General features: G+C 41.9%; 1 protein-coding gene and 1 non-coding gene across 2 annotated transcripts; one reads left to right on the forward strand and one right to left on the reverse strand.

Moving 5' to 3' along the window:
* Positions 1–340: 340 nt before the first annotated feature.
* On the reverse strand, positions 341–26,067 carry Prps1 (phosphoribosyl pyrophosphate synthetase 1). The gene is made up of 7 exons (XM_042690074.1): positions 25,816–26,067; positions 16,590–16,773; positions 11,070–11,168; positions 9,307–9,431; positions 5,185–5,358; positions 1,983–2,142; positions 341–1,424 (listed from the first exon to the last, which is right to left on the reverse strand). Exons 1-7 carry the CDS (start codon positions 25,935–25,937, stop codon positions 1,332–1,334), a joined length of 957 nt encoding a protein of 318 aa, XP_042546008.1. The 5' UTR covers positions 25,938–26,067; the 3' UTR covers positions 341–1,331.
* On the forward strand, positions 2,831–2,937 carry LOC122116420. The gene has a single exon (XR_006148963.1). It is a non-coding gene; the product is annotated as a U6 spliceosomal RNA (small nuclear RNA).
* Positions 26,068–26,775: the final 708 nt, after the last annotated feature.

Below are 26,775 nucleotides of genomic sequence, written 5' to 3' on the forward strand. Positions count from 1 at the left end.
AACTACCACATTTGGAAAGAATATGGTTCAAAATTAATAAAACACAGAAACTATTCTCCTTGTATACGTAAATATCTAATTTGGTCCCCAGAAATAAGCAGTAGAGAGCCAACAGACATTATATTTCCTATGATTCCGGTATGGGGCAGAGAATTAATTTTATCTAATCCTCAGCAACCCCAGAATCTTTGTCTTGCAGGTGAATAAAATCACTGCATTATTTTCTGTTGTCTTAAGATAGTTAAGAATTTGGAAACAAAAAAAACCACTGGGAAGCAAGAATTACTTCTAAGCCAAACCTTTGGGAGAGAAATCCGTGTAGATATAATACAGACCCAAATCACACACAAACACTTTTATTAGTTTTCTCTACAACAGACAATAACATCAGTCTTTTAATAACAGATTCTCAGTTCACTTGAGGCCAAATGGATCCAAGGAAAACAAATGAAAATTAAATATTTAAATTAGTTAAAAGGCACTATATAAGATATCAACTAAAACCTACAACCACAGTGGTAGCAGGCTGAAAGATTAAACTACATTATCTAGTGTGAACATTAACAATTACACAGCAGGAAGCAAGATTGTATGGCAAAAGACTACAGTACAATGACTAGTTGGGCCCAAGATGATATTTGGCCAGGAAAAGGTCAAGATAGCTGAATGTAAATCCAAATAGAAAGGAATAGGTACAAAGGAGTATCCAAGCTATACACAGTCAAGCAGATGATGATGATGGATCAGGCTTCTTCCTCCCAAGACATATTTACTAGACTGAGCTACCCTCCATCCTTACTTCAAGATCTTGCCTAACAAATGCTTAAGCTGAACTGCTTGCTTCTGTCTTACAGGGGACTCAACTACCAGGACTAGGTTTGAGGTTGCTCAGACCTGCTTTAAGGTATTAGGCCTTGGAGAATCTATCTCACATAGGCTGGCTTTGTTGCTAGTTACTTGGAACAAAGAAAAAAAACCAATAGTATTCACATGCAAAGGGGTCCAAACTTTGTCAGTCACATTTAAACCACTTTGCAGAACAAGGTCAAAAGTCTGCAAATGTTACAGCAGCTAGGTAATGCTGCAGGGGTTATAAATTATGACCAAGGAAGCCAGGATAAGATAATTCAGGTAGAAAAATCTCAGCAGTTCATCTCAATTTGCCTTTCCCCAAATTAGAATCCACTAACTCTAATATACCATGTGGGATGTAGAAAGCTACACTGGAGCAAGCTAGGTCTTCTGCTAAATTTTTCAAATACTAAGAGAAACCAAGGGAGAACAAGGGGTGGGGTTAACTTCAGTTTTAAAAAGCCTCAGAAGTTATTCTATTATAAAGGGACATGGCTGAACAGGTAAGAAACAGATTCTCCATTGTGAGTTCTCCTGATGGCTTCTGCAAGGATCATAGAGATGTCGATCACCTATAAAAATAAGAAAGGTAGTACTTAGGGGCAGAGCTAAATAGCCCATCTGTAGCCTGGGCTGGTGAACAGGCAAGTAAGTGCTCTCCCTCAAAAGCCTACACTCAGCTATATTTTTTTTTTAATTTTTTTTGGGGGGTGGGTGGCTTGAACTCTGGGCGTGGGCACTGTCCCTCAGCTCTTCAGCTCAAAGCGAGCACTACCACCTGAGCCACAGCCACAGCACCACTTAGGTTTTCTGGTGGTTAATTGGAGATAAGAGTATCACAGACTTTCCTTGCCCAGGCTAACTTTGAACCATGATTCTCAGATCTCAGCCTCCCGAGTAGCTAGGATTACAGGCATGAGCCACCGGTGCCCAGCTCTACATTTTCTAATATGTTTTACTATAACCACTTAGGAAAGTGGTCAAATTACCAATGATGGAGGAAAAAATCTTGATTCAGGCACATCAAAATGGTGATTCCCCTTCTCAAGGGGATCTTCAGAATTCAGCTATCTAATTCAATGTTATGTAATAACCTACTAAATTCTTGGCCTTGCTATTCATATCCTCACCTGTATTTTGGAGCAATGCTTCATCTTGTCCTCCTGAGGTATAGTGTTGGTGACTACAACTGCTTCAAAGCAGGCATTGTTGATGCGAGAAATGGCTGGGCCAGAAAAGATTCCATGAGTCAAGATTGCATAAACTCTGGTGGCTCCAGCTGAGAGAAGTCTAGAGGAGAAACAGTTGATTTGGATTAATCTTACATGTCATATTGAATAAAGCAAAAGAGGAACATATTAGTCTATCATAACAAAATACAATAGACTGGGTAGATTAAGCAGACTTATTTCTTACAATTCTGGAGGCTGGCAAATCCAAGGTCAAGGTCCATTTCAGTTTTTTTAACCTCAAGGTGGAGCCTCCTTGCTGTGTGCTTTTACAACCTCTTGAACACACACCAGGACAGTGCCAGCAAGCTCTCTAGCAGTTTCTTCTCATAAGGGCACTAAGTTCGTCAAGAGACCTCTGCCATGGCAGACATCATTTACATCAAAATAGCTCTCACAGGCAATCTCCAAATCCCATCAGATTTGGGGCTATGGCTCCACAGGAGGATTCAAAGGATTCTGTAAGAACACATTCTGTCCTTACTAAGGAGAGAAATCTACACTAAGCTACCTCTTGGCAGAAGTTACAACCATTTTCCTTAGTAAGCCTCTGTTCTTTTCCCTTACTAGAGAAAAAGTCTGAGCCCCTGAAAGTGAGTGCAAGCAACAATATTTGCAGTGGGTTGTGCCATGAAGTGATAGAAACTATCGTGGTAAGCTGCTGTCACTGTAAGCAATTGATCTGTTACAATTAGTACATCAATTACCTAACTAATAAAGGATAAATCAACTTTAAAAATGTAAGTAAAGTGTTTGCTTCGGCAGCACATATACTAAAATTGGAACGATACAGAGAAGATTAGCATGGCCCCTGCGCAAGGATGACACGCAAATTCGTGAAGCGTTCCATATTTAAAAAAAAAAAAAAATGTAAGTAAACTCAAGGATCTAAGCCAGGAATCACAACACCTAAATACATTTTTCAAACTTTTCTTTGCCAGTACAAGGGGGCTTGAACTCATGGCCTCATGTTTGCTCAGCTTGCTCACTCACAGTTGGCACCTCCATTCTTGCTTTTTGCTGATTAATTGGAAATGGAGTTTTACGGACATTTTTTGCTGCCCAGGTTGGCTTTGAACCCCAATTCCTCGTGTGTGACTTCTCAGTAGTGAGAATTATAGGCTTGAGCCACTAGTACTTGGCTAGTTTTGGCACTTTTTATATACTGGTCACAGATATTCAGGAGTTTTACAAAACCACACAGAAGCTGGGCACTGGTGGCTCATGCTTGTAATTGTGGCTACTCAGGAGGCTGATATCTGAGGATTGTGGTTCAAAACCAGCCTAGGCAGGAAAGTCCGTGAAACTCTTATCTCCAATAAACCACCAGAAATCAGACATGGCGCTGTGGCTCAAGTGGTAGGGCATTAGCCTTAAGCTGAAGAGCTGATGGGTAGCACCCAGGCCCAGAGTTCAAGACCTACAACTGACCAAAAACAACAACAAAACACAGAGGGGGCATGGTGGTGGATACCTGTAGTCCTAAAACTTGGGAGGTTGAGGCAGAGCCGAGTAAGTCTTCCCTAGACTAAGAATCTTGACTGCCTCAAAAAATTCTGGGCATAGTTGTTCATGCCTATAATTCCATGCACATGGAAGTAGAGATCAGGAGGATTACTGCTTAAAAACAAGTTTGAGCTGGGTGCTGGTGGCTCATGCCTGTAATCCTAGCTACTCAGGAGGCTGAGATCTGAGGATCACTGTTCAAAGCCAGCCCTGGCAGGAAAGTCCATGAGACTCTTATCTCCAATAAACCACTAGAAAACTGGAAGTGGCACTGTGGCTCAAGTGGTAGGGTGTTCACCTTGAGCTGAAGAGTTCAGGGACAGCACCCAAGCCCAGAGTTCAAGCCCTATGACCAACCCCCCCCCCAAAAAAAAGAACAAGTTTGAGCAATCTCATCTCAAACAATAGCTGGGTGTGGTAGGGATCCATCTGTCATTCTAGCTACTTACTACTAGCTACTTGCAAAGCTGATAATTGGGATATTCTAGGTTCCAGGCTAGCCTGGGGAAATGTTATCAAGACCTTATATCAGTCTTAGTAGAGTGTGCCTGTGATCCCAATTATATAGGAGAGAATTGGGTGCATGGTTCAAATTGTAGAGTGCCTGTTCAGCAAGAGCAAGGTAGTGTTCAAACTCTAGTACCTAAAAGAAAAAAAATAGCTATATAGGACGGTCATTCATAAGTAGGAGGATCACAGTCCAAGGCTGTCCTGGGCAAAACTTAAGACTATCTGAAAAATAAAACAAATGCTAGGGGATTGACTCAGATAGTAGGGTGCCACCTAGTAAGCACAAAACCCCAGAATTCAAAACCTTAGCACTGCAAAAAAAAAGGTACCAAAATCATAGAACATTTTAACAAACAATGCAGCCCACTGTGGGCTGAATTGTAGGCAATAGGTGGAGTGAAGCCTAGCTAGTTTTAGGAAGATTAGTAAGTACAAAGCTAATGAATATACGGGGCTGGGAAGGTGGCTCAGTGGTAGAGTGCTTGCCTTGCATGCATGAGGCCCTGGGTTCGATTCCTCAGCACCACATAGCAGAAAAAGCTGGAAGTGGCACTGTGGCTCAAGTGGTAGAGCACTAGCCTTGAGCTGAAGAGCTGAGGGACAGTGCTCAGGCCCAGAGTTCAGGCCCCACAACTGGCAAAAAAAAAAAGCTAATGAATATGTTAAACTAGGGAAGCAAGAGACTGGTGACTGGCATGAAGTAAGTATTATTTTTTAAAGTGCCAGGTAAAGTAGTCATGAGGTTAAGATGAAGGATGGCACCAGCAGAGCTCTTATGCCTGTAATACGAACTACTCAAGAAGCTGAGATATAAGACCTTGAGACTCTTATCTCCAGTTAACAACCAAAAAGCTGGAATGGAAGCTGTGGCTCAAGTGGTACAGTGCCAGCTGAGAGTGGAAAAGGAAAGGTAAATGACAGCATGAGGTCCTGAGTTCAAATCCCATTACTGGCAGTTATCCCTTCAAATTCTGTTCTAAAAAACTACCTTTCTCCCTTTAATTCTATTCCAAAAAGAAATCAGCCAGCTGTAATCATTCAGAGAGCAGTTAGGTTTTTGCTTCTAATCATCAGCCCCATAACATACTTGTCAGCTGCATGGCAGATTGTGCCACAGGTGTCAGCCATGTCATCAACAAGGATAGCCACTCGATCCTTCACATCTCCTACTAGTACCATGCGGTCTACTTCATTGGCCTTCTTCCGCTCTTTGTGAATCAAGGCAAAGTCCACATTCAACCGGTCTGCAATGGAGGTCACTCTGTAAAACAGGAGATGATCTAAGTTAATTTAAATACACATGTATGAGGCTTTCAACACAGAAGAATTGGCCGGTAGAGCTAGGATAGCATGGTAGAGTGCTTGCCTAGCATGCATGAGGCCCTGGGTTCAAGTCGCCAGTACCACACACACAAAAGAATGGGCGGCTTCCTGGGAGAAGAATACTCCTTGAAACCAAACCATTCCCAGGGCTGGAAGAAAGCATCTCAAAGACAAACACACAAACTGGGTTTTATTTATTAAATCATGCCTTTTATAGGAATGTGTTATTCAATTTGGATAATCATTCATTTTGTCCAGAAAGTAGACAGATACCCTCACCAGTCTTGGTAAACAATATATGATAAAGCACATTACTTTAATGGACTGGCAGCAGAAAATCTCATTAAACTAAATAGGGAGTGCAAAAATTATCCCAATTTCAATTGTGGAAGAAAACTCATGACTGTGGATGGATGCAGTGAGACGTGAATCTGAAGCTGGTAGGAGAAGAGCAGTGCCTGTTCCAATGCTCGTGCCCTCATTTCTTCCCTCTGTGATGGTGGCAAAACATCCACCCAGTCATTGTCAACTGTACCTGAACACCAAGCTGGGGAATTTCTTTTATGAATGCTAGAAAGAAAGTGATACCAGTTAACCAGACAAACTGGGCTTATCTCTATACAGCCAAGGCTATTTCCTAATAAAACACTTCTACAAACCACATATTGAACCACAACTAGAAGGTGGGATAGAAGACAAATCTGTCTGGTGACAAAGTACCACACAGTTCACTCAACCAGAGAGGGAATTAGGGGTAAGTAGCAGCAGGCTATCCCAAGTGATGTGTATCAATGCTGCACTGGGCCATCTTTGTTATGCTTGAAGAAGAAGCTCTGCTTTGGTTCATCATGTCCTATTCCTTTGCTTATGCTATATTAGAGATGGTCTGAACCACTACTCTACACAAATTTGCTCTTTGATGCAAACAAATTGTATCTTGTATTGTCCTTTATTCCTACTTAGGTACCTAATATCAATAGTAAGCAGTTTGCCTAGAATGATTATCCAAAGTAAATGAGTATCAACTTATCTCAAGTATCCCTGACTGTGCTCAGTAGCCAATGGTCACCATCAAAGCAGAAAAGACAGTCAATGAAGTATGGCTGTGCAGCTTACAATCATGCAAGGATCCTTACCTACTCCTGACAACCTGCCAAGACACAAGTAACAGCCACAAGGGCCACTTGAAAAATCCTCAACACTATAAGGCAATCACAATGAAAAACTTATCAAAATCACTAAAGCCATCTGCTAAAGGGAAAGGGAACTTTCTTAGACCAAACTTGAAAGAAATCCTTCTCTATTACTTGAGAAGTGACTATTTCCCAAATCTTCTGGCATGATGTGAACAAAATGCCTAAAAGTTAAGAAACAACTACCAGGGTAGGGATTTTTTTAAAAAAAATATTGTCTCTAGCATTGCAGATGGTAACTAGTGATTACACAGGGTTCATCAAGCTATACATCTGGCTAGATAACAGAATTCAAGTTCTCAGCTTATAAATTACTAAAGAAGCTGTTGAGAAAGTCATTGAGGATTTGAATGACTTTTAGAAAGTTCTGAATTAGCTTTTCCTAATCATCTGTGCTTCGTAGCTTCTTCATTCTATTTTTCCAACAAGAAAAATACATGTAAAATCTGGAACCTGGAATCCTGGCTACTCAACATTCTAAGATCTGGAGGACTGGGGTTCAAAGTCAGCTTAGGCAGCAAAAAGTCCAGATTTCATCTCCAAAGAAATGACCAGCAAAAAGCCAGGATGGAGGCATGGCTCAAATGGCAGAGTACCATCTGAGCAAGTAAGCAAGAGCAATCATTGCCTCAAATTGAAGCCTCCATAGAAACAAAAATCAACAAACACTCTGTGTAATACATTTGTATGCATTATTGAGGACTCCTCCACTAAGAAAATCAAAAGCTGTCAAGCTAGGTCTTAGTGTCTTATATCTATAATCTTAGCTACTCAGGCAGAGATATGAGGATCAAGGTCCAACCAGAGTACACAAATTCAAAAGATTATTATCTCTAATCAGTAAGAAGATGAGAAGTAGAAGTGTGGATAAAGGGAAAAAGCATCAATCTTGAACAGAAAAAGGTAAGCAAGAGCATGATGCCCTGAGTTTTGAGTTTAAGCCTTAGTATAAGCAAAAAAGAAAGAAGACTACTTAGGGAGGCTGAGGCTCAGATCTGAAGATCATGGTTCAGGTTGATCCATTGTAACAGTGAGACAAAGAAGGGGGTAACAATGCTCGATAGGAAATGTACTCATTACCTTACGTAACTGTAACCCCTCTGTACAGTATCTTCAGTATTTAAAAAAAAAATTTTAATATTTTTTTAAAAAGCCAGCCCAGGCAGGAAAGGGCAGGAAAGTCGCTAAGACTCTTGTCTCCAATTAACCACCAGAAAACCGGAAGAGGTGCTGTGACTCAAGGACTAGAACACTAGCCTTGAACTGAGAAGCTAAGGAACAGCACCCAAGTCCTGAGTTCAAGCCCCACAACCGACCAAAAAATTTATAAAAGGAAGAAAAAAATCAAGGGTTTTTACTTTGTATCTTGTGAGCTATAAAGTACTATACCAGCAATATCTGACAATGAATTTGCTTAAAAGTTTAAGGTAGTGGCTTTTAAATTTAAAAAAAAATCACATGGTTAATGATAAGATACAGCAAGCATGAGGCCCTGAGTTTAATCACAAGTAACATCAAAAAATGCCATACTTTCAGGGCGCTGGTGGCTCATGCCTTTAATCCTAGCTACTCAGGAGGCTGAGATCTGAGGATCTGGTCTGAAGCTAGCTGGAAAAGGAAACACTGTGAGGCTCTAATCTCCAATAAACTACTCAAAAAAGCCAGGAGTGGTGTTGTGGTTCAAGTGGTAGAGCATTCCCCTTGAGCAAAAAGATCAGGGACAGCCCCCAGGCCCAGAAGTCAAGCCCTAGAATCACACAACAAAAAAAGCCATACTTGGGCTAGGAAGGTGGCTCAGTGGTAGAGAGCTTGCCTTGCATGCTCAAGGCCCTGGGTTCTATTCCTCAGCACCACATAAGCAAAAAGAAAAAAGCTAGAAGTGGCACTGTGGCTCAAGTGGCAGAGCGTTAGCCTTGAGCTGAAGAGCTGAGGGACAGTGCCCAGGCCCAGAGTTCAGGCCCACGACCAGACCCAAAAAAAGAAAAAAAAAGCCATACTTTACTATCCTCCATGGTTAATTTTTTTTGATCAGTCATGGGGCTTGAACTCTAGGCCTGGGCGCTGTCCCTGAGCTCTTCAGCACAAGGCAAGCACTCTACCACTTTAAAGACAGCACCACATCCAATGTTCTAGTGGTTAATTGGAGATGAGTCTCACAGACTGTCCTGCCCTTCCCTGCCTAGCCTGACTTTGAACTGTGATACTCAGATCTCAGCCTCCTGTGTAGCTATGATTACAGGTGTAAGCTACTGGTAAGCTACTGCTGCCCGGCTGGTTAATGTTTTAATCCCCAGGATCAAATGGTCTAACCAACAGCCTTATAAAAAGTATGTAAAGGCTTGTTTATCTACTAATATGAGGTTCAATAACAGCTACCATTCATTTCCATATCAAATTATCTACCTTTCCATATAGATTTATAGTAGTTAGGTCTATAGTGCCAAGTCAATAACATCACAGTCAAGCCCAGAAGACCATGACTGTTTAGGGCTCCCTTTCTATTTTTTTTTTTTTCAAATAGTAACACAGGTCAGTAAAAGAGTAAATCTGTATGTCCCTACTGGGAATCAGAAGTTCATACAAACTACCACTTGGCTATAAAAAACATCACTTTGTGATATAATCATCTGAACGACTTCTTAGCACCCTAGACTTCTTAGCACCCTGGAAATCACAGTAGTTTGCAGCCATACCTCTTGGCTCCGCCCGCATCAGGTGAAACAATAGTGCAGTTCCTCCATTCAGAGATGTTCTCTCTAATCCACTTCAGGACAGCAGGCTCTGCATACAAATTGTCCACTGGGATATCAAAAAAGCCCTGGAGCAAAAAAATCTGGATCAGTCTGGCTTCCTTTGTTCCTTCTCACAGCTAACAGAAAGTAGTAACTTACGTGGAGACTACCACACTGCAACTTTCAAAGATCTACTCAGAGATGGTCAGCCAAGATCAGCAAAACCATCCTTTAGCCATCCCATGCCTGACCACAGCAACATGAACGAGCCCCTCTGAAGAACAGCCAAGTTCAGCAAAGGCTGTAAAAACTGCCCAGCCAGCATGCACACTCAGGAGTTACTAGTAAATCACTTCTAAATCCTATAGTATATAAACTTGGTGGAAGGTATTTATTACAAATGGCCAAACAGAAGTCAGGAAATGGGTTTTGAGTTTATACAAATTAACTTGTATTAAAGTATCCTTATTCTATAAAATAAGTACAATCCTCTGTACTATATATCTTACTGCATTGTCTTAAGACTTTTAAACAATAAGGCTTTGAACTCTATTAAATAGTGTAAAATAAATGGAGTATTCTACTCCCCTTATTCTGGGTTTCTAAGAAAAAGCACATTCTATAACTTTAAAAAGGCCTCCTGTTCAGAATCCAAGGAAAAAGTGTGGAAAAGTACAGCAGTGGAACACACTGGACATTGATGTACTGATTACCTGCCGCATGTAAATGTAACCCCTCTGTATATCACTTCTATAATAATAATAATAAAGTAAATTCTAAAACACAAGCCTCCTGTTCAACCTCAGACTGTGCCTTAACTATAGAATCATGTAAATTGTGATGCTCATTTGAAAATTTTCTATCAGTTGGAACCTCTAATATAAATGGAACATCTGACAAAGTTTCATGGTCTTTGTTAACAGCTGACCTGGTTAGTCTCTGTACATATGTCAAAGTAACTGTCTTAATCCTTGGAAAAGTACTGCAATGGAGTTTGAGTCTTATTCCATAACTGTAACCCATCTATATATCACCTTGTTAGTAACAATAAAAAAAATAAGAAAGCTGAGTGCTGGTGGCTCACACGTGTAATCCTAGCTACTCAGGAGCCTGAGATCTGAGGATCGCAATTCAAAGCTAGCCCGGGCAGTGAGACTCTTTATCTCCAATAAACCACCAGAAAACCTGAAGTGGTACTGTGGCTCAAGTGGTAGAGCACTAGCCTTGCCTTGAGTTGAAGAGTTGAGTGACAGCACCCAGGCCCATAGTTCAAGCCCCATGACCAACAAAAAAATAAAAAAATGAAAAAGTCTTATTACAGCATGTAAGGTCTTGGTAAAAGCTAATGTCTAGTCAACATGTAGTCAATCTATACTTTCAATCTACACTTCATGTATACTTAAAATGTAGGAAGAAACACTTTAAGTATATATGAATGAAAATGTAAGTTATTGCCCTCAAGCAATTTGATTATATTTTCAACATTAGAATGTTGCAACAGCCCTTATGCTATGGGTGCTAACAGCACACCTTGCATTCTTTTCTAGGTTTATATTAAATAAGGTTAACATTTTTGTTCATATCTAGCTTACTTGAGCTATATATTTGGGCAGTTTTTGGTTCCTCTGAGGTTTTCAGCCCTCAAGCCCCTCAAAGAACTGGGACCACCATGTCTGGCTCTCCTCCCATCTTCCTAATCCCCTATATTTAGCTTCTACTGATACCTGAATCTGAGAAGCATGTAGATCCATGGTGATGATGTGATCTGCACCAGCTACAGACAGCATATTTGCAACCAGCTTGGCTGAGATTGGAGCCCGGCTCTAAATGGAAAGAAAAAAATTGAGGAACACTTCATTTGCTTGAGAAATATTTATTATCTACTCTATTTAAGGAACTGTGCTACAAGGAAATTCATAGAAAGCAATGTGGCACTCTGAGTAAATCATAATCTAGAACAAATATTAAGTGCTATATCTTTACTCCAACTGGACCTATTGCAACAATGAGATGTACAAGTTGTATGACGAAAACGAACTTTACAACTTTGGTGGGGGGGGAGGAGGGTTGGATGGGGGGCGGTGGGCGGGGGGAGGGCGGGCGGGGGAGGGGGGTAGATGGGATGGGAAGGGGAAACAAAGGAGGAGGCTACAATGCTTGATAAGAAATGTACTCATTATCTTGCCCATGTAATTGTAACCCCTCTGTACAGTATTTTCACAATAAAAAAAATTATCTTCCTAACTTTACATACCTAGTTTCAGCCTTTGGGGCCTCCAGAGTTCAATTATTCAAACTCAGTATTTAATAGATAAGCCATTGATCAAGAGGGCGTTTAGGGGGCAGGGAAAGAGCAACATGCTTTTGGAGGTGGCTACTAGGTATGAGGGAGGTGGGATAACAAAGAGAATGAGGATTCATATGATCAAAGTAGATGTTTACAGTATGAAAATAGAACAATGAAGCCTGTTGAAATTATTCTAGGAAAGGGAGAAAGGAAAGTATGACATTGTGAGATTGAATGGAATATATTGTAAACACATGGAAATCAAACAATGAAATCCTCTCCTGTTAACTGATTTTTGCTAATGAAAAATTTTAATAAAACCTTTTAATGCACTTATACTCATACTTGTATAACAAACATCTCACCTGCCAAAGTTCAAAAATGCATCACATGGTACAAGCTGTTTACCTTGTATATTATACTACTGACTCATCTGGAGGTCAACTTTCCAATAACCTCAACTCCCTTCAATAAAGGTAGATTTAAGTACTGCACCCTGTACAACAGCAAAGTCCACTCTCTTTACATTCTCAGAATAAAATTATCTGTCCTTTTCCCTATGTATTCTATGTAAAAATTGGACAAGAATCAGAGTCATTAGATATGTGTTTTATGTACATGCTGCATCCTCTAATATACCAGACATGAAACTTTATGAAGGTCACAATGACGGTCCTGATCTCAAAATAATTTTTTTCTTTTTGTCGGTCATGGGGCTTGAACTCTGGGCCTGGGCAATGTCTCTGAGCTCTTCAGCTAAAGGAGAATGCTCTACCAGTTAGGCCACAGTGCGACTTATGGTTTTCTGGTAGTTAATTGTAAATAAGAGTCTCAAGAACTTTCCTGCCCAGGCTGGCTTTGAACCGTGATCCTTGGATCTCAGCATCCTGAGTAGCTAGGATTACAGGCCTGAGCCACTGGTGCTCCGCTCATAATACTTTTTTTTGGGGGGGGGAAGCAGTCATGGGCCTGAACTCTGGGCCTGGGCGCTGTCCCTCAGCTCTTCAGCTCAAGACTAGTGCTCTACCACTTGAGCCACAGTGCCACTTCCGGCTTTTTTTTTCTGCTTATGTGGTGCTGAGGAATCAAACCCAGGGCCTCATGCATGCAAGGCAAGCGCTCTACCACTGAGCCACCTTCTCAGCCCCCCCCCCCTTTTTTTTCTTATTGGTCATGGGGCTTGAACTCTGGACCTGGGTGCTACTTCTGAGCTCTTCAGTTCAAGCTTGCACTCTACACTTCCAGTTTTCTGGTGGTTAACTGGAGTTAAGATTCTCATGGACTTTCCTGCCTGGCTGGCTCTGAACCATAATCCTCAGAACTCAGACTGAATAGGTCAGATTACAGGTGTGAGTCACTGGCAACTGGCTCATAATGCTTTTGAGAGATCTACTATAGTTGTATTTTGTTCCTTGAGATCTGTTCTCACTGTTGGCCAGGCTGTCCTTGAATTCCTGGGCTCAAAGAATCCTCTGGTCTCAGCTACCAGAGTAACTGGGAATATGTATATAAAGGTACCTGGCTGGGAATTTCCTACAGTTTAAAAAATATATGGGGGAGAGGGGCTGGGGAGGTGGCTCAGTGGTAGAGCGCTTGCCTTGCATGCATGAGGCCCTGGGTTCGATTCCTCAGCACCACATAAGCAGAAAAAAAAGCCGGAAGTGGCACTGTGGCTCAAGTGGTAGAGCGCTAGCCTTGAGCTGAAGAGCTGTAGGACAGTACCCAGGCCCCACAACCGGACCCCCCCAAAAAAATACTTCTAAAAAATATATGGGGTTGGAGGGGTGGCTCAGGTGGTAGAGCACCAGTTAATGAATGAAAAGTAAACCTTAGATTACAGAGTTCTGGTCTCAGAAAATAAAAAGCCAAGCTGTAGTGACATCTGTAATCCTAGCGACTCAGGAGGTTGAGATCTGAGGATCTCAGTTCTAAGCCAGTCCGGGCAGGAAAGTCCCTGAGACTTTTATCTCTAATTAACCATCAGAAAGCCGGAAGTGGTGCTGTGGCTCAAATGGTAGAGCATTCCCCTTAAGCAGAAGAGCACAAGGACAGTGCTTAGACCCAGAATTCAAGCCTCATGAATGACTGAAAAAAATCCTTATAAGGGGGCTGGGAAGGTAGCTCACTGGTAGAGTGCTTGCCTTGCATGCATGAGGCCCTGGGTTCAATTCCTCAGTACCACATAAGCAGAAAAAGCCACAAGTAGTGCTGTGGCTCAAGTGGTAGAGCGCTAGCCTTGAGCTGAAGAGCTGAGGGACAACGCCCAGGCCCAGAGTTCAGGCCCATGACCAACAACAACAAAAAACCTTATGGGGTTGGAGGCATGGGTCAGGTGGTAGAGTCAGCCAATTTGTGAAATTAGGTAACAAGTTTGAGTCCTGGTCTTGACAAAAAAATTATTCAACTCCATAATAATGGTGCTTAGTCTTAGTAATTCCAACAGAAATGGCTAAATAAAAGTCATGAATTTGTTGAATAAAATACAAACATGTTGCTTTATTTAAACTAACCATATGCCTATTGTTTTGAAAATAGGGCAATACCAAAGGAAATATGGTTTTAAAAATATCCAATAGAGAGTTCTTGATTTTTGCCGTTCTCACTGGAGTGAGGTGATATCTCAATGTTGTTTTGATTTGCATTTCTTTTATGGCTAGGGATGTTGAACATTTCTTCATGTGTCTATTGGCCATCCTTCTTTCTTTTTCAGAGAAGTTTCTCTTTAAGTCTTTCGCCCACTTATTTATTGGGCAGTTGTTTCTTTGAGGGATGTGGACAGAAAGGAACCTTAATTCATTGTTGGTGGGAATGTAAACTTGTTCAACCACTTTGGAAAGCAGTATGGAGGTTCCTCAAAAGACTCCACATAGAGCTCCCCTATGACCCAGCAATCCCACTTTTGGGCATTTACCCTAATGTTTACAAACAAGACCACACTAAAGCTACCAGCACAACTATGTTTATTGCAGCATTATTTACCATAGCTAAGATATGGAACCAACCCAGATGCCCCTCAGTAGATGAATGGATCAAGAAAATGTGGTATATATACACAATGGAATTCTATGCCTCCATCAGAAAGAATGACATTGCCCCATTTGTTAGGAAATGGAAAAACTTGGAAAAAATTATATTAAGTGAAGTAAGCCAGGCCCAAAGAAACGTAGGTCCCATGGTTTCCCTTATTTGTAATATCTAGTATATGTATGAGTCAAGCGGAAAAGGTCAGATAATGTGATGTCAGGAAAATGAACCCTTAGATGTGTATTTTAATGTTTTTTTCTTTCATGCATGTGTTTCTAACACATTTATAAGATTATCTCTTTGTTGCTTTGTATGTCCCTCCCCCACAGTATAACCCTTGCTTTCACTATATTTGATGTCAGTATAACTTGTGGAGGAGATGGGGAAAAACCAGTTGTTTAAGGATACAGGTGGACCTGTTGCAACAATGAGAAGTACAAGTTGTCATGTCCAAAACGAACTTTACAATGTTGGTGGGGGGGGGGGCTGGGGGGAGGGAGGAAGGAGAAGGATTGGGATTAGGGGGGGAGGGGGGAGGCTGGGAAGGGATGTGAAGGATAAACAAAGGAGGAGGCTGCAATGCTTGGTAAGAAATGTACACATTATCCTGCCCATGTAACTGTAACTCCTCTGTACAGTATGTTCACAAATAAAATTAAATTAAATTAAAAAAAAAAAAAATATCCAATAGAGAGCTGGGAAGGTGGCTCAGTGGTAAAGTGCTTGTTTGCATGCATAAAGCCCTGGGTTCGATTCCTCAGCACCACATAAGCAGAAAAAGCTGGAAGTAGAGCTGTGGCTAAAGTAGTAGAGCACTAGCCTTGACTGAAGAGCTGAGGGACAGCATCCAGGCCCAGAGTTCAGGCCCCACGAATGAATGAATGAATAAATAAATAAATCCATATCCAATAGAAGTTGGATAGAGGACTGATGAGAAGTGAGGTTGATCAGAATACATTGTACACATATGGAAATTATAGACCTTTCCTGTGTACAGCTAATGGATGGTAATAAAAATAAACAAATAGCCCGGTGCCGGTGGCTCAAGCCTATAATTCTAGCTACTCAGGAGGTTGAGATCTGAGGATGGCGGTTCAAAGCCAGCCCAGGCAAGAAAGTCCGTGAGACTCTTATCTCCAATAAACCACTCAAAAACCAGAAGTGGTACTGTGGCTCAGTTATAGAGTGTTTGCATTGAGCTGAAGAACTCAGGGACAACGCTCAGGCCCAGAGTTCAAGTCCCACAACTGACACAAAAAAGCAAATAACTTCCCCCTAAATATGATAGTTAAAGAATATATTACTAGGGCTGGGAAGGTGGCTCAGTGGTAGAGCGCTTGCCTTGCATGCCTGAGGCTCTGGGTTCGATTCCTCAGCACCACATAAGCATAAAGAAAAAAGCCGGAAGTGGCGCTGTGGCTCAAGTGGTAGAGCGCTAGCCTTGAGCTGAAGAGCTGAGGGACAGAGCTCAGGCTCAGAGTTCAGGCCCCACGACCGGACCCAAAAAAGAAAAAAAAAGAATAAAAAGGAAAAAAAAAGAATATATTACTATATAATACTCCTCCTTTCACTGCTTAAGAATATGCTGAGCATCAGTGGCTCATGCCTGCAATCCTAGCTACTGAGGAGGTTTATAACTGAGGATCATGGTTTAAAGTCAGTTGGGCAAGAAATCCACAAGACTCTTATCTCCCAATTAACCACCAAAAAGCTGGAAGTGGTGCGGTGGCTCAAGTGGTAGAATGCTAGCTTTGTGCACAAGTGTTCAGGGACAGCGCCCAGGCCTTTAGTTCAATTCTGCAGGACTACACAAAAAAATCATAAAATAATCTGGATTCAAGGTATAGTTCAGTGGTAAAGCAGTTGCCTAGCATAAAAAGCTCTGGGTTCAATCATCAGCATCAAACAAAGGAAAAAAAGATTCTGCTCCTACCTTATCCTTCTTATCCTGCCGAGCATATGGAAAGCATGGGATGACTGCAGTAACTCGGCTGGCTGAAGCAATCTTACAGGCATTAATCATGATCAAAAGCTCCATTAGATTGTCATTAATTTCACCACAACCACTCTGAACAATGTAGACATCTTCTCCACGTACACTTTCACCAATTTCCACACTAAAATAAACAAAAACACCATAAGAAAATATTTTTTGAGAACTATATTGTAAAGAAAGTCTAAAAACCATAGCTTCTCTACAAGTATGTTGTGGATGGGCCCCTCATGCTTTATGAGTTCTTCTGAGGGAGCGCCTATACCAGAAGCAGCTTACAAACTCTATACACGTGACATGGCATGAAAAAGGTTGGCTGACTTTACTCTGAAGTATACAAATAATTGGACCATAATTTCAGGAAGTGACCATATGTTAACAACACACATCTGATACATCACCTGAGATTGTTACATAATTCATATATTGTGAAAGTAGGAATACAATAAGTAATGAATCACCAGTTATAAACTTCATAGGAAGTTAGACTAATTACAGAGTAGGGCTATAATTTACCATATAATGAAAAGTTTCAATACCCATACTTGGGTCTGGTACATAGAAAAACTTGGACTCTAAATAAAAATCATTAGCAATGTAGCTCAATGGCAGAGTACTTGCCTAGCAAATGCAAGCCCTATGTTCAATCCTTAACACAAAAAGGGGAGTAGGGGCTGGATTTTTTAAAGAAATTACCACAGTAATATCACACAGCAGCACCATTTTCCCAATAAATCCTGTAGGTGTGGCAGAGAGTAGGGGGACGAGGTCTATAGCAAAGCAATAGAGCAGAATGGTCAAAAATTCTTACTAAGCAACAGAAAAACTTACTCTATAAAAAGGCAACAGTTATTAAAAGATCTATTCTTGTCTCCCTCTTGCATGGCTTCAGAAACTACTCAGTAGGCTGGGAATGTGGCTTAGTGGTAGAGTGCTTGCTTGGCATGCATGAAGCCCTGGGTTCAACTCCTCAGTGCCACAAAAACAGAAAAAGCCAGAAGTCGCACTGTGGCTCAAGTGGTACAGTGCCCAAGTCTTGAGTTCAAGCCTCAGGACTGGAAAAAAGAAAACTACTCACTATATATAAATATGCTTTATCAAGATCACTGTTACCCTACACCTCTCCCAAACAAAGAGCAACCTCTGGTAAAATCAGCAGAGGTAAGGTAGGCATATAACTTGGCTACAAAACACTTGCCTAACACGTATTAAGGAGGTAGGCCTTGGGATCTATCCCCAGCACCATGCAAAAACAAAATAAATAGGGAAAAAAATAAAATCAGAAAACATTAAAACAGAAAATAAGGTTCCTGGCAAGAAAAGAAAACCTATTTGTTTAAGGTATCTAAGGATAAACCTTCCTTAGTCATTGAATGCAGAAAAATATTTTATCTTATGGTCCTTATACTTGATGTGAATTATTCACTCAAGTCACTAAGTTCTTGCCAAGTGGTGGCGCATGGTCCAGTAATCCCAGCACTTGGAGCCTGAAGCAGGAAGATGGCAAGTTTGGGGCTATATAGGAGGACTCTGTCTCAAACAAAAAGAAAAAAAGTCAGCCAGATGCTAGTGGTGCTTACCTACAATCCTAGGTACTCAGGAGGGGAAGATCTGAGAATCATGGTTTAAAGCCAGCCTGGAGCCGGGCGCTGGTGGCTCACGCCTGTAATCCTAGCTACTCAGGAGGCTGAGATCTGAGGATCTCGGTTCAAAGCCAGCCCGGGGCAGGAGAGACCGTGAGACTCCTATCTCCATAAACCATCAGAAAACCGGAAGTGGCGCTGTAGCTCAAGTGGTAGAGCGCTCGCCTTGAGCTGAAGAGCTGAGGGACAGCGCCCAGGCCCAGAGTTCAAGCCTCACGACTGACAAAAAAAAAAAAAAAGAAAAAAAAAAAGCCAGCCTGGGCAGGAAAGTCTATGACACACTAATCTTCAATTAACTACAAAAAATAAAAAGCCGAAAGTGGAACTATCGCTCAAATGGTAGAGTACCAGTTTTGAGCAAAAAATCTCGGGGACAGTTCCCAGACTCTGAGTTCAAGCCCCAGGATGGGCACAAAGAGAGAGACAGAGAGAGAGTTAGACACAGAGATAGACAGAAACAGAGAGAGACAGAAACAGAGGGGGGGGAGAGGGAGGGAGGGAAGGAGGGAGGAGGAGAGGGAGAACCTAAGTACTTGTCTTGATCACTAGAAAAAAAAACAAAATAAACAAGCAAGCAAAAGAAGAAAATAACCATAGAACTCAAATCAATAGAACTGAAACAGGAAAACAGAAAAAAAAAATCAATGAAACAAAAAGCCAGCTCATGGAGGGGTTGCTATACCTGGAAGAGTAAGTGACAGCTTTAGTAGAGAGCTCTGCGAAGAAATAATGCTAACTTTCTATAATCTTTTCCAGAGAACAGTAGAGGAACATTTCCAACACATTTTAAGAGCTACTACTCAAGGACACTAAAATGAGACAAATATAAAAGAAAATCACAGTGGTAGGAGGAGAGGTGGGTGTGGCTACCACATGGAACAGGATATATCTATTCAGGGACAGGGCCATTTTGTACTATTAATTATTACCAATGTCAATATGCTGGTTGCATTATACCTGTTTTACCATGAAATGATAAATAGAAAAACTTTACAATGGGAAGTTTGGGCAAACAATACTAAACTGTTCTTGCTCTGTATTATTTCTTACAACTACATGTAAATCTATGGTTATCTCAATAAACAACTCTTTTGTGGCAGAGGCTTGAACTCAGGACCTGAGTGCTGTCCCTGAGCTTCTTTTCACTCACAGCTAGGCCTTTACCACTTGAGCCACAGCTCTTCTTCAGGCTTTTCTTTTAGTAATTTATTGGACATAAAGCTGGGGTGCCGGTGGCTCATGCCTGTAATCCTAGCTACAAAGGAAACTGAGATCTGAGGATCACGGTTCAAAGCCAGCTCAGGCAGGAAAGTTCATTAAGACTCTAATCTCCAATTAATCACCAGAAAACTGGAAGTGGCACTGTGGCTCAAGTGGTAGAGTGCTAGCCTTGAGCAAAGAGGCGAAAACTTTACTGGCTGGGAATGTGGCTCAAGGGTGGAGTGCTCACCTCAAATGCATGAAGTTCGATTCCTTAGTACCACATAAACAGAAAAAGTTGGAAGTGGCTCTGTAGCTCATGGTAGAGTGCTTGCTTTGCATGCATGAGGCCTGGGTTCGATTCCTCAGCACCACAAAAGCAGAAAAAGCCTAAGTGGTGCTGTGGCTCAAGTGGTAGAGCACTAACCTTGAGCTGGAAGAGCTGAGGGACAGCACCCAGGTCAAGAGTTCAAGCCCCATGACCCCCCCAAAAAAAAGAAATTTTGTCAATATTGAGAATAGACAAAATTTTACTATGTCTAAAAATTTTTTAAATCAAATTAGGATCTCATACTAGCAAAAATTTAAAAGAACAATAACTCTAATCATAAAATAATATTTCTCAAAATGAACTCCAGGAAATAGGGGAAAAATAAAACTTAGAACAAAATTTCTAGACAGACAAGTTAACTTCTGAATTTTAGTTCCATTCTCTTGCATTTCACATGGGGCTTGGATGGCTCATGTTTGTAATTGTAGCTATTCAGGAAGCTGAGATCTCTGGATCAAAGTTCAAAGCATGTGAGATTCTTACTTCCAATTAATTACCAAACAAGGAGGAGGTAGAGCTCTGGTTCAAATGGTAGAGTTCAAACACTGAATTTGAACAAAAGATCTCATTATCTAAAATTATGATGTAATTGGAGGTGTGATTCAAGCTCTACAGTGCTTGCCCAGCTAGTATACCATGTGCAAGGGTCTGAACACCACCAATAAATATAATTATGACCTAACCTCAGTGGCTCATGCCTGTAAATAATAGCTACTTAGGAGGCTAAGACCTGGAAGATCCATGTTTGAAGCCAGCCTGGGCAGAAAAGTTTATGAGACTACATCTCCAATTAACCAGCTGGAGTTGTGGCTAAAATAGCAGAATGCCAGCTATGGAGCAAAATAGCACAGCAAAAGCACGGGGCGGGGGGGGGGGGGGGGGGGGGGGGGGGGCGGGGGGGGGGGGGTTGGGGGCGGGGGCTGGAGTTCAATCCCTGGTACCAGCAAAAAACTGAACAGTCCCCGATAGTCTCTCCAATAAACTATAGAATCAAAAAGCTTGAAGCAGAGCTGTGGCTCAGATGGTAGAGTGGTTGCCTTGAGCAAAAGCTCAAGCAGAGCCTAGGCCCTGATTACACCCCAGGACCTGGCCAAAACAAAATCAATAAACAAAACAAAAAAGAGAACTCTTTAAACATTTTACATTTTCTACAATATTTAAACATAAATATAAACGTCTGGGAGGCCTATAATCCTAGCTACTCAGGAAGTTGAGATTCTGAGGATTGCAGTTCAAAGCCAACCTGAGCAGGAAAGTCTGTGAGACTCTTATCTCCAATCAACTACCTTAACCAGAAGTTGTGCTGAGGCTCAGTAGTAGAGCACTAGCCTTGAGCTGAACAGCTTAGGTATAGCATTCAGGCCCTGAGTTCAAGCCCCATGACCAAAAAAATAAAAACAAAACAAAAAACATAAATCTCTGGGGGGTCATAAACCAAAAGGTGAGCCGGGGTCTGGTGGCTCATGTCTGTAATTCTAGCTATTCAGGAGGCTGAGATCTGAAGATCACAACTCAAAGGAAATCCAGGTAGTAAGTCCGTGGAACTCTTTTTAAATAATTTTTTGTAAAGGTGATGAACAGAGGGTGTTACAGTTACATAAGTAACGAGTTCCCTTTTTAAACAATGTTACCCTCTCCCTTATTTTCTCCCACTTACCACTCCCCTCCCCCCAGACTATAAAGTTCATTTTCAACTTAGTATCTAGTATCATTGTTGCATTAGTTCATCCCTTGTCCTCCTGTCTCTGTGATTCCCTTTCCCTTCCATGGATCAGATAAGCTTATATACAAGAGAAAGGATACAGAAAACTAAAACAAAGAAAAAATACAAATAATTGCATAGAGGACATAGTAAGAACCTATTCCCAACTCTTGGAGTTCATGTTGATATGCTTCATTATATATGGTCCTATGCACTTAGCAATTGGGCTATTGTGATCCCCTGCTAAGAATAGACACATTCTAGTTATTATAAATGAGGGAAACCATGCAACCTATATTTTTTTTGTTGTTGTTGGTCGTGGGGCTTGCACTCTGGGCCTGGGTGCTGTCCCTCAGCTCTTCAGCTCAAGGCGAGCTCTCTACCACTTGAGCTACAGCGTCACTTCCGGTTTTCTGGTGGTTTATTGGAGATAGGAGTCTCACGGTCTCTCCCGCCCGGGCTGGCTTTGAACCGCGATCCTCAGATCTCAGCCTCCTGAGTAGCTAGGATTACAGGCGTGAGGCACCAGCGCCCGGCTAGCAACCTATATTTTTTTATCTCCAATAAACTACTCAGAAAAACCTGAAGTGACACTGTGGCTCAAGGGGTAGAGCTCTACCCTTGAACAAAAGTAGCTCTCAGGGCTGGGATGTAGCTCAGTGTCAATGCACTTGCCTAGCAAGTGCAATGTCCTGGGTTCGATCCCCAGTACCAAAAAGGAAAAGACAAAACAAATACAGTTAAAAAAAAAAAAAAAAAAAGAAGAAGAAGCAGCTCTCAGACAGTGCTCAGGCCAAGTTCAAACCCCAGAACCAGAAAATAAAAAAGAATAAAGTGAACAATTTATCTTGGGTAGTGGAATTAGAAGGGTGATTTTTTTCCCAGTCGTGGGCCTTGAACTCTGGGCCTGGGTCCTGTCCCTCAGCTCTTCAGCACAAGACAAGCGTTCTACCACTTGAGCCACAGCGCCACTTCTGTTTATGGGTGGTTTATTGGAGATAAGAGTCTCATGGACTTTCCTGCACAGGCTGGCTTTGAACCACGATCCTCAGATCTCAGCTTCCTAAGTAGCTAGGATTATAGGTGTGAAACACCACCCCCTACAAGTCTGATTTTTTTCCCCATATTTTCCACAATACCATTACCACTCCTACCCCTCCTTGCCAGCACTAATTGTTGTACTTAATTATGTATTAAGCAGTGTTCTAGGAACGTTACTCCTATCTCATTCAATCCTGATGATAACTATAGATAGGTAGATTTTAGGTGGATACAGCTTTATAGATGAGATTATCACAATATAAAAAACGTTTTAAAAAAAGGGGGCTAGGAAGGTGGCTCAGTGGTAGAGGACTTGCCTTGCATGCCTGAGGCCCTGGGTTCGATGATTCCTCAACACCACATAAGCAAAAAGAAAAAAGCCAGAAGTGGCGCCGTGTCTCAAGTGGTAGAGCACTAGCCTTGAGCTAAAGAGCTGAGGGACAGCGCCCAGGCCCAGAGTTCAGGCCCCACAACTGGACCCAAAAAATAAAATAAAATAAAATCATTTTAAAAATCACATTCAGATTCTCATTTCAGCACTTTATTTTTTTGAGGAAGCATCTGTTTGCTTCCTAGTCTGGCCTAAACCTCAAGATCCTCCTAAATCAGCTTCAGAAGTACTAGGTCCAGCATCTTCTAATACATCTATATGTATGAGTACATATACAATGAATTTCCTGGGTTAATGTTTATTTCTTAAATAACTACAGCCAAGTAGGATCATGACTTCGGAAGATCAGCTACTCAAACCAGAGGTTCTGCTAAATTAAGTCAATAGCAAAAATGTTTCACTTAGGATGGGCTCTGCAACTCTCTATCTGATGAATCACCCATTCACTGAATACCATGATGTGCTCTATGACTTTTCAGATTTGATGAGTTACAGGGACAGACAGTAAAATTCCTGCAGCTTAGAAAAAAGAGTGTGTGTGTGTGATGGTCCTAGGACTTGAAATCAAGGCCTGTGTGCCATAAGGGTAGCAGTCTACCACTTGAGCCACAGCTCCAGCTCTGGTTTTTGGTGGTTAATTTTTTTTTATTTTGGTTGGTCATGGGGCTTGAACTCTGGGCTTGGGCGCTGTCCCTGCACTCTTCAGCTCAAGGCGAGTGCTCTACGGCTTGAGCCACAGCACCACTTCTGGTTTTTGAGTGGTTTATTGGAGGTAAGAGTCTCACAGACTTTCCTGCCTAGGCTGGCTTTGAACTGAGATCCTCAGATCTCAGCCTCCTGAGTAGCTAGGATTACAAGCATGAGCCACGGGCGCCCAGCTAGCAGATGAGAATTTTAGAAATATTCTTGCCCAAGCTGCATTCGAACTGTGACCCTCATACATCAGCCTCCTGAGTAGGTTAGGATTAAAAGCATGAACCATCCGCACAGGGCTGAAAATGTAGGTTTTATATAGTTTTATATAGATTCAGAACATCTATAGAGCCAAATAGCTATTTAAGCTAGAAACAAGAAAATTAGCCAGTTAGCAATTATACATGTTCGGATTAATTAAAATAAATCGAGAATATTAAATTGCTTTCCAAAAATGTAGCTTCAGGTTTTGTCTGGTATGTAGCACTACAGAGGGCAGAAGGATTAACACATGGAGAAAATAGTCTTCATATTTTCCCTGAAACCATTGGAAAAGGATTTAATAACCACGGGAGCCAAAGAAACCTTGGAAAGAAAATATTGTTCTTAGATTTTTCATCCTTCTAGAACAGTGAGCCAAATAAACTTTTATTGCTTATAAAAAACAAACAAACCATTCTTGTCCCCTAGATATGCTGCCACTCAAAGTCTAGTCCCATTTCTTCTTTATTAAGGTCCAGGGAAGCATAATGGTGTGGTCAAAGTTCTAACAGCAGCTTGCAAGCCTGTTAGGCTAAGGGATTGCCTGGTTACAGATGTTATCAGTGTTTGCACCATCATTTACATCACAATCAGCAGCTCACTATTCCTGAAGGATATCCATTACAGATGAATACTTCTATAGGCCTTTAAAACCCTAAGGAAATCAGCTTAAAGAAGAAAAAAAAAGAGCAAAAATATTTCTAAAAATGTTTGAAGTAATTTTACCTAATTGAACTGATCATTAAGCAAAAGATTCCCTAACTGATTAATACTGGGTTGTGGTTTGATTTGATCAACCAGGTACCGACAAAACACAAAGTACATCCATCAGAAGCAGAATAGTCCAGTTTTAGCAGAAAGGTGCCTGGGAACAAACAAGGTAATCAAGTAATCTCTCAGATATTGAAATGAGAGGATGGATGTGGGGAGGGGGAGCAAATGGCAAAGCTCTGAATAAAAGTTAAATTACAACGCACTGTTCCATAAGAACCTGTCGTTATTTTTAACATTCAGATATAAGGGTTCTCTCGCAAAGTCTCCCGCGCCCCCCACCCCCCCGAATTGGATAAAATGGTGTTCCTGAAAACTTGCTGATGTGGTATTGTAGCAATAGCTACATTGGAGAAGGACAAGGGGTCTATTTCTTAACTGAGGTTCCCTAAGTGTTTCGGTATGAGTCGAGATGGAATGCAGATTATCAAGGAAGGGTGCAGTTAGTGCATCAGTTTATTATCCGATTAAATAGACTTAAAGATGGATTGGATTATACGGTAGATGATTCTAAAAATGTGAATAACCAATACTTGTCAATCTAAGGGACATCATCGGTACTATTTTCTGCGCCTTCAGTACCTATCCTTAGTTTCACTCAATACCGAGCCCGACTGATACGATTTCGAATTGGCAAACTGATTCTCAAACTTCTAGAAAAGACTATCGGGGGTAAGAACGCAGTAGGCTCCCGATGTATACTAAGTCTATGAGTGGAAGCGAACCCAGTCTCGTGGGTGGCGATTCAACCGGGAAGCGACAAGCCACGTGTCCCCATGGCTGAGGCTAAGCCTGTCTTCCCTCCTCTCCCCTGGCTCACGGCAGCCACCATCCCCGCATTGGGTGTCTCCCCATTTGCCTTCAAATCTAACAGCTTAACCTCAAAACTCCATCTTGACACCACCCCGCCCACCGCACCCTGAAAACGAACGTGACCCCCACCCCCACCCCCGGCGAAAGATAAAATAACGGAAACGGCGCGCCGAGCGCTCACGCCAGGGGTTACCGCTGTTACCCCCTGCCCGAGTTCCCCGGAACTCACGCGGCTGCCCCATGCCCCAGTCCCCATGTACACCGCAACCCCCGCGGCTGGGGCAGGTGAGGTCTGATGAGGATCTAAATTTTGTCCTTACCATGTCTCCTGATTGCTGAATTTCTTAGTCACCACCTTGCCTAGCTCCAGGCCCAGGCGGTCAGCAATTTTCTGAGATAAGTCTTGGTGGGAGCTACCGCTGAAGATTTTTATATTCGGCATCTTGGACAGGTATCCTAGGCGTTCTTCCCTCAGAGGCCACGGATGCTGCTGAGACCAGAAGTGAAGTCTGCACAGACACTTTATACTAGCAGCCTCGCGGTGCTACTCCGCCATCTTGCATTCCCGCCCTGCGCGCGCCTCCAAATTACCCAGCGCTGTAGGGCGGGACCAATTGGGAAGTCCACACCCTACCAGCTCTGATTAGCGGAGTAGGGAGTGGGGGCGGAGTCTCTGTGGTTTCGCCTCTCTTCAGTTAGCACTGGTATTAGCCGGAGGCTAGAGCGGGGATGAGGTTTAGAAATAGTCCCGCCTCCCGTTGCTTGGCAGTTGGGAGAGGGAGCTAAAAGAAATGAGAGGTTTCACAGGGAATGAAAAGATGTGGGTGGGGAGAGGATGGTGACGCATTGGGACAGATCTTTCCTACACTTTCCTCTTCTTCTTTCTCTTCTTCAGCACAAAAAACTAAATTTGGCTCTGATTTACTCTTTCTCGGTTTTAGGATATGTTTTAGATTTTTTTATTTTAAGATGGCTTATTTGCCTAAACTGGGCATCCTATCCTGCTAGTGGGATTAAGGACCTGTGCCACCATGCTGGGCTTCTGCCTTAGGGTTGCCTTCCCAAAAATTTGTTTCCTTCGATTGAATGTATGGCTAACTGGTAAAGCGCTTTGTAGAACTTCAAGTTGTCATATATGCTGTAGAGAAAAGGCAGGTAAGGATGTGCAATACTATTTCTTGAAAGAACTGAAGAGGAAAAGTAAAAGACCTATATTAACATTAGGAACAAGCTGAGGAAACACCAAGGGTTTGGATAGTCAAAGGCAGCAATATCTAACT

Source organism: Dipodomys spectabilis, unplaced genomic scaffold (genome assembly GCF_019054845.1).
Source record: "Dipodomys spectabilis isolate Male_0828 unplaced genomic scaffold, ASM1905484v1 ptg000132l, whole genome shotgun sequence".
Lineage (NCBI taxonomy): Eukaryota > Metazoa > Chordata > Mammalia > Rodentia > Heteromyidae > Dipodomys > Dipodomys spectabilis.